Source organism: Tachyglossus aculeatus, chromosome 1 (genome assembly GCF_015852505.1).
Source record: "Tachyglossus aculeatus isolate mTacAcu1 chromosome 1, mTacAcu1.pri, whole genome shotgun sequence".
NCBI classification, from domain to species: Eukaryota; Metazoa; Chordata; class Mammalia; order Monotremata; family Tachyglossidae; genus Tachyglossus; species Tachyglossus aculeatus.
Genome location: NC_052066.1, coordinates 8742166 through 8754819, shown reverse-complemented (window position 1 = coordinate 8754819; position 12654 = coordinate 8742166). Strand labels below are relative to the sequence as shown.

Below are 12654 nucleotides of genomic sequence, written 5' to 3'. Positions count from 1 at the left end.
TGCCGACTTGTACTTCCCGAGCCACAGCACCTGTATATATGTTTGTACATATTTATTACTCTATTTATTTATCTTGTACATATCTATTCAATTTATTTTATTTTGTTAGTATGTTTGGTTTTGTTCTCTGTCTCCCCCTTCTAGCCTGTGAGCCCGCTGTTGGGTAGGGACTGTCTCTATATGTTGCCGACTTGTTCTTCCGAGCCACAGCACCTGTATATATGTATATATGTTTGTACATATTTATTACTCTATTTATTTATCTTGTACATATCTATTCAATTTATTTTATTTTGTTAGTATGTTTGGTTTTCTTCTCTGTCTCCCCCTTCTAGCCTGTGAGCCCGCTGTCGGGTAGGGACTGTCACTATGTGTTGCCGACTTGGACTTCCCAAGCGCTTAGTCCAGTGCTCTGCACACCGTAAGTGCTCAATAAATATGATTGATTGATTGATTGATTGATTGGAGCTCAGCTCCCGGGCCTCAGTGCTCCTAGGTGGCTGCTAGGAGCTGGGCCACAGTGCTCCGGGGCTGCTGCCAGTAGCTGGTTTCCCATCTTCCAGGGCGGTAGGCAGCCCACTGGTGATGGATCCCATCAGTATCTGCCGGAAGGCCCGGCGCTTGGCAGGAAGACAAGCGGAGCTGTGCCAGGCGGAGCCGGAGCTGGTGGCCGAGCTGGCTCGGGGGGGCCCGTCTGGGAGTCCGCGAGTGCCAGTTTCAGTTCCGATTCCGCCGCTGGAACTGCTCCAGCCATAGCAAGGCCTTCGGAAGGATCCTGCAGCAAGGTGAGAGGGCGGGGACGCTTCCTTCCTTCGTCCAGGCGCATGCATTGAGCGCCTAAGCATTTGGGAGAGGATGATATAACAGGGGGCCGGGCAAGGACTTGGGGGGACGGAGGTGAGGGACTTGGGGCTTTTTAGACTGTGAGCCCACTGTTGGGTAGGGACTGTCTCTATGTGTTGCCAGTTTGTACTTCCCAAGCGCTTAGTACAGTGCTCTGCACATAGTAAGCGCTCAATAAATACGATTGATTGATTGATTGATTGGGGCGTTCATTCATTTGATCATATTTATTAAGCACTTACAGTGTGCAGAGCACTGGACCAAGCGCTTGGGAGAGGATAATAATAATAATGGCATTTGTTAAGCGCTTACTATGTGCAAAGCACTGTTCTAAGCGCTGGGGTAGATACAAGGTAATCAAGTTGTCCCATGTGGGGCCCACAGACTTCATCCCCATTTTCCAGTTGAGGTAACTGAGGCCCAGAGAAGTGAAGTGACTTTCCCAAAGTCACACAGCTGACGAGTGGCGGAGCCGGGATTTGAACCCATGACCTCTGACTCCAAAGCCCGGGCTCTTTCCACTGAGCCACGCTGCTTCTCTGTTATGATGGGGCCGGGCCAAGTCTTGCGGGGGACGGGGGTGGGGGACACGGGAGACTTGGGGCATTCATTCATTCGATCATATTTCTTAAGCGCTTTCTATGTGCAGAACACTGGACTAAGCGCTTGGGCAAGTACAATTGGGAAAGCTCGCAGAGACTGTCAGCTCCTTGAGGGCAAGGATCAAATCTGCTAACTCTCTTGGACTCTGCCAAAAGCTCAGTGCAGTGCTTTTGTGAGCCCCCCGTGGGACAACCTTGTAACCTCCCCAGCGTTTAGAACAGTGCTTTGCACATAGTAAGTGCTTAATAAATGCCATCATCATTATTATTATTACAAGGCAACAATAAACAGTGACAATCCCTGCCCACAACGAGCTTACATTTGGGGACAAGTTGAGAGGAGGGGCAGGTTTGGGGAGAAAGTGGGGGTGAGGTGAGGGGAGAAGATTCTGGAGGGGCTTATGGGGGCATGTGTGTGTGTGTTTGTATGTGTCTATGTGTGTAGGTGTGTGTTTAAATGATATTTGTTAAGTGCTCACTGTATGCCAGGGGCAGATACGCATTAATTCTATAATTCTATTTATTCTGACGGTTTGGACACCTGTCTACATGTTTTGTTTCCCCCTTCTAGACTGTGAGCCCGTTGTTGGGTAGGGACCGTCTCTATATGTCGCTGACTTGTACTTCCCAAGCGCTTAGTACAGTGCTCTGCACACAGTAAGCGCTCAATACGATTGAATGAGTGAATGAACGAATTAATCAGGGTGAACACAGTCCCCGTCCCACATGGGGGCTCACACTCTTAATCTCCTGGGGGCCTCACACTCTTAATCTCCATTTTTCCAGATGAGGGAACTGAGGCCCAGAGAAGTGTGTGTGTGTGTGTGTTTTAATGCTATTTGTTAAGCACTTACTATGTTCATTCATTTATTCCTTCATTCAATCATATTTATTGACCACTTACTGTGTGCAGAGCACTGTACTAAGTGCTTGGAAGAGTACAATATAACAATAAACAGACATGATCCCTGCCCACAGCAAGCTTTGCCAGACACTGTACTAAGCGCTGGGGTAAATTCAAGTGAATCAGATTGGACACAGTTCGTGGCCCACATGGGGGCTCACATTCTTGATCCCCATTTTATAGATGAGGGAACTGGGGGCCAGAGAAGTGTGTGTGTGTGTGTGTGTTTTAATGCTATTTGTTAAGCGCTTACTATGTGCCAGGCCCTGTACTAAGCGCTGGCATAGATACAAGTTAGGTTGGACACAGACCCCGTCCCAGTAAGTGCTCAATAAATACGATTGAGTGAATGAATGAATGAATGAATGAATGGGGACTCGCAGCCTTAAATCCCCATTGTACCGATGAGGGAACTGAGGCCCAGAGAAGTATGTAAGTATGTGTTTGTGTGTACACATGTGTGTGTGTGCACATGTGTGTGTGTGTGTCCCCTTTCCCCTTCCCAGGCATTGTCCCTTGGTGTCCCCCCCACCCCCCGACAAGGATGGGGGTGGGGAGAGTGGGTACCCGCTCATCCTGAATGCCATCTGGACCTTTTCCCTATAATAATAATAATGGCATTCATTAAGTGCTTACTATGTGCAAAGCACTGTTCTAAGCGCCGGGGAGGTTACAAGGTGATCAGGTTGTCCCATGTGGGGCTCACAGTCTGAATCCCCATTTTCCAGATGAGGGAACTGAGGCCCAGAGAAGTGAAGTGACTTGCCCAAAGTCACACAGCTGACAATTATACGAACCCGTGACCTCTGACTCCAAAGCCCGGGCTCTTTCCGCTGAGCCGTGCTGCTTCCCTCTGACCCCTAAACGGTCCACCCCTCCAGACCCCGCTTCCCCGACCCCGTTGCCCCCCCTAGCCCCCTCCCCAAGCTCCCACCACCACCACCCCACCCCGACGCGTGTCTTTCCGTCCTCCGGCCTCCTGCAGACATCCGGGAGACGGCCTTCGTGTTCGCCATCACGGCGGCGGGGGCGAGCCACGCGGTGACCCAGGCCTGCTCCATGGGCGAGCTGCTGCAGTGCGGGTGCCAGGCCCCTCGCGGCCGGACCCCCGGCCCGTCCGGTACCCCCGGCCCACCCGGGACCCCTCCCCAGGCCGCCGAGGGCAGCGCCGCCTGGGAGTGGGGGGGCTGCGGGGATGATGTGGACTTTGGGGATGAGAAATCCCGGCTCTTCATGGACGCCCAGCACAAGAGAGGGAGGGGAGACATCAGGGCCCTGGTCCAGCTGCACAACAACGAGGCCGGACGCCTGGTGAGCCGGGGGAGACGGTCTGGGGAGGTGTCCTTTCCATTCATTCAGTCGTATTTATTGAGCGCTTACTGTGTGCAGAGTACTGGACTAAGCCCTTGAGAAGTCCAAGTCGGCAACGTAGAGAGACAGACCCTACCCAACAACGGGCTCACAGTCTAGAAGGGGGAGACAGACAACTAAACAAAACATGGAGACAGGTGTCAAAGTCGTCAGAACAAATAGAATTAAAGCTAGAGGCACATTAACAAAATAAATAGAATAGTAAATACAAGTATCTGTACAAAATCTTTCCAAGTGCTTAGTCCAGTGCTCTGAGCACAGTAAGCGCTTCATTCAATCGTTCATTCATTCAATCGTATTTATTCAGTCAATCGTATTTATTGAGCGCTTACTGTGTGCAGAGCACTGTACTAAGCGCTTGGGAAGTACAAGTCGGCAACACATAGAGACAGTCACTACCCAACAGCAGGCTCACAGTCTAGAATATTGAGCACTTACTGTGTGCAGAGCACTGGACTATGTGCTTGGGAAGTACAATTAGGCAGCATACAGAGACAGTCCCCACCCAACAACGGTCTCACAGTCTATAAATGCTATTGAATGGATAATAATAATAATAATAATGGTATTTGTTAAGCACTTACTATGTGCCAAGCACTGTTCTAAGCACTGGGGTGGATACAAGGTCATCAGGTTGTCCCCCATGGGGCTCACAGTCTTAATGGGGATTAACCTTGTAAACTCCCCAGCGCTTAGAACAGTGCTTTGCACATAGTAAGTGCTTAATAAATGCCATTATTATTATTATTAATAATAATAATAATAATAATTCCCATTTTACAGGTGAGGTAACTGAGGCCTAGAGTAGTGAAGTGACTTGTCCGAGGTCACACACCAGACAAGTGGTGGAGCCGGGATTAAAACCCACATCCTCTGACTCCCAAGCCCGGACTCTTTCCACTAAGCCACGTGGAATGAATGAATGCCCACCCCAGCGCTTAGTACAGTGCCTGGCACCGCGTAAGCACCTAACAAATTCATTCATTCAATAGTATTTACCGAGCGCTTACTGTGTCCAGAGCACTGTACTAAGCGCTTGGGAAGTACAAGTTGGCAACATATAGAGACGGTCCCTACCGAACAATGGGCTCACAGTCTGGAATGGCGGGGGGAAATACCAAACAAATACCAACCTTATCCTCATTATTATCCAAAATCATTCATTCCATTGTATTTATTGAGCGCCTACTGTGTGTAGAGCACTGGAGTAAGTGCTTGGGAGGTTCCGCTAGAACAATAAACAGTCCCACCACAAAAGTCTTGGGTTGCAGACCCCCTCCCCTCTCTGTGCCTCAGTTTCTCCCTCTTTTGGATGCCCCAGAGAGATCCTCGCCCCTACAGAGGCATTGGGCCCTTCCCTCTGCATTCCACAGATCCCTCCCTGAGCAGGCGGGGGGTGCGGGGGTGGGAATAGGGGGCGGGAAACCCGAGGCGATGTTGAGACAGGCCCACCACATACCTGTCGGGCCCGGACGGGCCAGGCCGGGCCTGGGCTGGGTGAGACACCCCAACTCCCTTCTCCGTGTCTGGGATCTGCCCCTCCATCAGTCTGCCTGGGGGTGGGAAGGTGGGGGGCTGGGGGCAGAGGAGGAGGGGCAACTGACATCCAACCCCTCCCCTGACCCCCTCAGAAACTCATAAATCTAATCTCCTCGTGTCTTTCTCATCCTTATGACTCCCCTACCCCCCTGTGTCTCTCTCATATTCATATCTCCCCCTACCCCGGCGTGGTGTGGTCTCCCTCTCCACAATCCTCGGGGGCCCCGCCTCCCATCCTCCCACTCCTGGGTGTCTCCCCCATCCCCGGGGTCTCCCCCCCATCCTCGTGTCTGCCCCCATCCTCGTGTCTCCCTCCATCCTCGTGTCTTTCTCCATCCTCATGTCTCTCTCCATCCCCATGTCTTCCCCCATCCTCGTTTCTCCCCCATCCCCATGTCTCCCCCCTTCCCCTTGTCTCCCCCCATTCCTCGTATCTCCCCCATCCCCATGTCTCCTCCTGGATCTCCCCCACCCTCGTGTCTTCTCCACCCTCGTGTCTCCCCCATCCCCGTGTCTCCCCATCCCCATGTCTCTCCCCATCCCCGTGTCTCCCCATTCTCATATCTCCCCCATCTCCATGTCTCCCCACCCTCTTGTCCCCCCATCCCAATGTCTCCCCACCCTCGTGTCTCCCCCATCCCCGTCTCCCTCATTCCCCTGTCTCCCCACCCCCGTGTCTCCCCGCTGTGTCTCCCCATCCTCATGTCTCCCCACCCCCTTCTCTCCCCATCCACGTGTCTCTCCCCACCCTCGCGTCTCTCCCCACGCCGTTGTCTCCCCCCACCCTGGTGTCTCCCCCATCGTCATGTCTCCCCCACGCTCGTGTCTCTCCCCAACCTCGTGTCTCCCCCCACCCTCGTGTCTCCCCATCTTATCTCCCCCACCCTCGTATCTCTCCCTATGCCCGTGTCTCCCCCCACCCTGGTATCTCCCCCATCGTCATGTCTCCCCATCCCCGTGTCTCTCCCCAACCTCGTGTCTCTCCACACCCTCGTGTCTTTCCCCATCCCCGTTGTCTCCCTCCACCCTCGTGTCTCCCCCCACCCTCGTGTCTCCCCCACCCTCGTGTCTTCCCCACAACCTCGTGTCTCCCCCATCCTCGTGTCTCTCCCTATGGCCGTGTCTCCCCCCACCCTCGTGTCTCTCCCCAACCTCGTGTCTCCTCCATCCTCATGTCTCCCCCAATCTCATATCTCCCCATCCCTGTGTCTCCCCCCACCCTCGTGTCTCCCCCAACCTCGTGTCTCCCCCATCCTCGTGTCTCTCCCTATGCCCGTGTCTTCCCCCACCCTCGTGTCTCTCCCCAACCTCGTGTCTCTCCCTATGCCCGTGTCTTCCCCCACCCTCGTGTCTCTCCCCAACCTCGTGTCTCCTCCATCCTCGTGTCTCCCCCATCCCCGTGTCCCCTCCACCCTCGTGTTTCTCCCCATGCCCGTATCTCCCCCCACCACCCTTGTGTCTCCCCATCCTCCTATCTCCCTCACCCTCGTGTCTCTCCCCATGCCCGTGTCTTCCCCTACCCTGGTGTCTCTCCCCACCCTCGTGTCTCCCCATCCCCATGTCTCCCCCCACCCTGGTGTCTGCCCATCCCCATGTCTCCCCCCACCCTCGTGTCTCTCCCCAACCTCGTGTCTCCCGCCACCCTCGTGTCTCCCCATCCTATCTCCCCCACGCTCGTGTCCCCTCCACCCTCGTGTCTCTCCCCAACCTCGGGTCTTCTCCATCCTCGTGTCTCCCTCATCCCCGTGTCCCCTCCACCCTCGTGTCTCTCCCCATGCCCGTATCTCACCCCACCCTTGTGTCTCCCCATCCTCCTATCTCCCCCACCCTCGTGTCTCTCCCCATGCCCGTGTCTCCCCCCACCCTGGTGTCTCCCCCATCGTCATGTCTCCCCATCCCCGTGTCTCCCCCCACCCTCGTGTCTCCCCCAATCTCATATCTCCCCATGCCCGTGTCTCCCCCCACCCTGGTGTCTCCCCCAAACTCACGTCTCCCCCTCCCCGTGTCTCCCCTCACCCTGGTGCCTCCCCATCCTCATGTCTCCCCCGACCCTCGTGTCTCCTCCATCCTCATGTCTCCCCCATCCCCGTATCCCCCCATCCCCGTGTCCCCCACCCTGGTGTCTCCCCCAAACTCATGTCTCCCCATGCCCGTGTCTCCCCTCACCCTGGTGTCTCCCCATCCTCATGTCTCCCCCGACCCTCGTGTCTCCCCCAATCTCATGTCTCCCCATGCCCGTGTCTCCCCCCACCCTGGTGTCTCCCCTAAACTCACGTCTCCCCATCCCCGTGTCTCCCCTCACCCTGGTGTCTCCCCATCCCCGTGTCTCCCCTCACCCTCGTGTCTCCTCCATCCTCATGTCTCCCCCATCCCCGTGTCCCCCCCCGTGCCCCATCCTCCTGACTCTCCATCCCCGTGTCCCCCCCACCCTCATCTCTCCCCCACCCTCGTGCCTCCCCCTACCCTCGTGTCTCCCCATCTTCATATCTCCCCCACCCTCGTGTCTCTCCCCATGCCCGTGTCTCCCCCCACCCTGGTGTCTCCCCATCGTCATGTCTCCCCATCCCCGTGTCCCCCCGGCCCTCGTGTCTCCCCCAATCTCATATCTCCCCATCCCCGTGTCCCCCCCACCCTGGTGTCTCCCCCAAACTCACGTCTCCCCCTCCCCGTGTCTCCCCTCACCCTGGTGCCTCCCCATCCTCATGTCTCCCCCGACCCTCATGTCTCCTCCATCCTCATGTCCCCCCCACCCTCGTGTCTCTCCCCATGCCCGTGTCTCCCCCCACCCTGGTGTCTCCCCCATCCTCCTGACTCTCCATCCCCGTGTCCCCCCCCACCCTCATCTCTCCCCCGACCCTCGTGTCTCCTGCATCCTCATGTCTCCCCCAACTCTGGTGTCTGTCCCCCCGCCCTCGTGTCCCTGCCCACCCCCGTGGCCCCCCGTGCCAGGCGGTGCGGAGCCACACGCGCACGGAGTGCAAGTGCCACGGGCTGTCGGGGTCCTGCGCGCTGCGCACGTGCTGGCAGAAGCTGCCACCCTTCCGCGAGGTGGGCGCCCGGCTGCTGGACCGCTTCCACGGGGCCTCCCGGGTCATGGGCACCAACGACGGCAAGGCCCTGCTGCCCGCCGGCCGCACCCTGAAGCCCCCGGGCCGGGCGGACCTCCTCTACGCCGCCGACTCGCCCGACTTCTGCGCTGCCAACCGGCGGACGGGCTCCCCGGGGACCAGGGGGCGACCCTGCAACGGCACTGCCCCCGACCTCAGCGGCTGCGACCTGCTCTGCTGCGGCCGTGGGCATCGCCAGGAGAGCGTCACCCTGGAGGAGAACTGCCTCTGCCGCTTCCACTGGTGCTGCGTCGTCCAGTGCCACCGCTGCCACGTGCACAAACAGCTCAGCCTCTGCCTCTGACCGAGACCACCCAACCTGTGCCCCCTCGGACCAGGCGCTCACCGGACCCGTGGGCACCGGCAAGAGGAGAACGGCCTGGGCCACCTCCACCGGTGCTGTGTGGTTCGGTGCCACCCTTGCCACGTGGACAAACAGCTCAGCCTCTGCCTCTGACCGACAGCACCCACCCTGTGCCCCCTCGGACCAGGCTCTCAGGGGACCCATGGGCACCAGCAAAGGTGAACTGCCTGTGTCACTTCCACTGGTGTTGTGTGGTCCGGTGCCACCCTTACTATGTGCTCACACAGCTCAGCCTCTTCCTCTGACCGAGAGCACCCACCCTGTGCCCCCCCGGACCAGGTTCTCAGGGGACCCATGGGCACCAGCAAAGGTGAACTGCCTGTGTCACTTCCACTGGTGTTGTGTGGTCCGGTGCCACCCACGTGCCCACACAGCTCAGACTCTTCCTCTGACCGAGACCACCCACTCTGTGTCCCCTCGGACCTGTGAGACGACAGTTGTCTCCGTCCCTTCCACCGGTGCTTCGTGGTTCAGTGCCACCCTTGCCACGTGCACAAACAGCTCAGCCTCTGCCTCTGACCGAGACCACCCAACCTGTGCCCCCTCGGACCAGGCGCTCACCGGACCCGTGGGCACCGGCAAGAGGAGAACTGCCTGTGCCACCTCCACCGGTGCTGTGTGGTTCAGTGCCACCCTTGCCACGTGGACAAACAGCTCAGCCTCTGCCTCTGACCGAGAGCACCCACCCTGTGCCCCCTCAGACCAGGCTCTCAGGGGACCCATGGGCACCAGCAAAGGAGAACTGCCTGTGTCACTTCCACTGGTGTTGTATGGTCCAGTGCCACCCTTACTATGTGCCCACTCAGCTCAGCCTCTTCCTCTGACCGAGACCACCCACCCTGTGCTCCCTCGGACGAGGCGCTCAGGGGACCCATGGGCAGCAGTAAGAGGAGAACTGCCTGTGACACTTCCACTGGTGTTGTGTGGTCCAGTGCCACCCTTGCCACGTGCCCACACAGCTCAGACTCTTCCTCTGACCGAGACCACCCACTCTGTGTCCCCTCAGACCTGTGAGAGGACAATTGTCTCTGTCTGTCCCTTCCACTGGTGCTGCGTGGTTCAGTGCCACCTCTGCCATGTGCACAAACAGCTCAGCCTCTTCCTCTGACCGAGACCACCCACCCTGTGCCCCCTGGGACCAGGCGCTCAGGGGACCCATGGGCAACAGCAAGAGGAGAACTGCCTGTGCCACTTCCACCGGTGTTGTGTGGTCCGGTGCCACCCTTGCCACGTGCACAAACAGCTCAGCCTCTGCCTCTGACCGAGACCACCCACCCTGTGCCCCCTCGGACCAGGCGCTCAGGGGACCCGTGGGCACCGGCAAGAGGAGAACTGCCTGGGCCACCTCCACCGGTGCCGTGTGGTTCGCTGCCACCCTTGCCACGTGGACAAACAGCTCAGCCTAAGCCTCTGACCGAGATCACCCACCCTGTGCCCCCTCGGACCAGGCTCTCAGGGGACCCATGGGCACCAGCAAAGGAGAACTGCCTGTGTCACTTCCACTGGTGTTGTGTGGCCCGGTGCCACCCTTACTATGTGCTCACACAGCTCAGCCTCTTCCTCTGACCGAGAGCACCCACCCTGTGCCCCCTCGGACCAGGTTCTCAGGGGACCCGTGGGCACCAGCAAAGGAGAACTGCCTGTGTCACTTCCACTGGTGTTGTGTGGTCCGGTGCCACCCTTACTATGTGCCCACACAGCTCAGCCTCTTCCTCTGACCGAGACCACCCACCCTGTACCCCCTCGGGCCTGGCGCTCAGGGGACCCATGGGCACCACTAAGAGAAGAACTGCCTGTGCCACTTCCACTTATGCTGTGTGGTGCAGTGCCACACTTGCCATGTGCCCACACAGCTCAGACTCTTCCTCTGACCGAGACCACCCACCCTGTGCCCCCTCGGGCCTGTGGGAGGACAATTGTCTCTGTCTGTCCCTTCCACCGGTGCTGCGTGGTTCAGTGCCACCTCTGCCATGTGCACAAACAGCTCAGCCTCTTCCTCTGACGGAGACCACCCACCCTGTGCCCCCTGGGACCAGGCGCTCAGGGGACCCATGGGCAACAGCAAGAGGAGAACTGCCTGTGCCACTTCCACTGGTGTTGTGTGGTCCGGTGCCACCCTTGCCACGTGCACAAACAGCTCAGCCTCTGCCTCTGACCGAGATCACCCACCCTGTGCCCCCTCGGACCAGGCTCTCAGGGGACCCATGGGCACCAGCAAAGGAGAACTGCCTGTGTCACTTCCACTGGTGTTGTGTGGTCCGGTGCCACCCTTACTATGTGCCCACACAGCTCTGCCTCTTCCTCTGACGGAGACCACCCACCCTGTGCTCCCTGGGACCAGGCGCTCAGGGGACCCATGGGCAGCAGCAAGAGGAGAACTGCCTGTGTCACTTCCACTGGTGTTGTGTGGTCCGGTGCCACCCTTGCCACGTGCCCACACAGCTCAGACTCTTCCTCTGACCGAGACCACCCACTCTGTGTCCCCTCGGACCTGTGAGAGGACAGTTGTCTCTGTCTGTCCCTTCCACCGGTGCTTCGTGGTTCAGTGCCACCCTTGCCACGTGCACAAACAGCTCAGCCTCTGCCTCTGACCGAGACCACCCAACCTGTGCCCCCTCGGACATGGCGCTCAGGGGACCCATGGGCACCGGCAAGAGGAGAACTGCCTGTGTCACCTCCACCGGTGCTGTGTGGTTCAGTGCCACCCTTGCCACGTGGACAAACAGCTCAGCCTCTGCCTCTGACCGAGAGCACCCACCCTGTGTCCCCTCAGACCAGGCTCTCAGGGGACCCATGGGCACCAGCAAAGGAGAACTGCCTGTGTCACTTCCACTGGTGTTGTGTGGTCCAGTGCCACCCTTACTATGTGCCCACTCAGCTCAGCCTCTTCCTCTGACCGAGACCACCCACCCTGTGCTCCCTCGGACGAGGCGCTCAGGGGACCCATGGGCAGCAGTAAGAGGAGAACTGCCTGTGACACTTCCACTGGTGTTGTGTGGTCCGGTGCCACCCTTGCCACGTGCCCACACAGCTCAGACTCTTCCTCTGACCGAGACCACCCACTCTGTGTCCCCTCGGACCTGTGAGAGGACAGTTGTCTCTGTCTGTCCCTTCCACCGGTGCTTCGTGGTTCAGTGCCACCCTTGCCACGTGGACAAACAGCTCAGCCTCTGCCTCTGACCGAGACCACCCAACCTGTGCCCCCTCGGACCAGGCGCTCAGGGGACCCATGGGCACCGGCAAGAGGAGAACTGCCTGTGCCACCTCCACCGGTGCTGTGTGGTTCAGTGCCACCCTTGCCACGTGGACAAACAGCTCAGCCTCTGTCTCTGACCGAGAGCACCCACCCTGTGCCCCCTCGGACCAGGTTCTCAGGGGACCCATGGGCATCAGCAAAGGAGAACTGCCTGTGTCACTTCCACTGGTGTTGTGTGGTCCAGTGCCACCCTTACTATGTGCCCACTCAGCTCAGCCTCTTCCTCTGACCGAGACCACCCACCCTGTGCTCCCTGGGACCAGGCGCTCAGGGGACCCATGGGCAGCAGCAAGAGGAGAACTGCCTGTGACACTTCCACTGGTGTTGTGTGGTCCGGTGCCACCCTTGCCACGTGCCCACGCAGCTCAGACTCTTCCTCTGACCGAGACCACCCACTCTGTGTCCCCTCGGACCTGTGAGAGGACAATTGTCTCTGTCTGTCCCTTCCACCGGTACTTCGTGGTTCAGTGCCACCCTTGCCACGTGGACAAACAGCTCAGCCTCTGCCTCTGATCGAGATCACCCACCCTGTGCCCCCTCGGAACAGGCTCTCAGGGGGCCCATGGGCACCACTAAGAGAAGAACTGCCTGTGCCACTTCCACTTATGCTGTGTGGTCCAGTGCCACACTTGCTATGTGCCCACACAGCTCAGCCTCTTCCTCTGACC

The 12654-nt window shown here is 58.3% G+C and overlaps 1 protein-coding gene across 1 annotated transcript; it reads left to right on the top strand.

The window, feature by feature from the left end:
• The first annotated feature begins 570 nt into the window (after positions 1–570).
• Positions 571–8684, top strand: WNT6 (Wnt family member 6). Its single transcript, XM_038746074.1, is given in 4 exon segments — positions 571–684; positions 686–785; positions 3335–3660; positions 8209–8684. Coding segments are annotated over 4 exon segments (987 nt in total). The 5' UTR covers positions 571–585; the 3' UTR covers positions 8671–8684.
• Positions 8685–12654: the final 3970 nt, after the last annotated feature.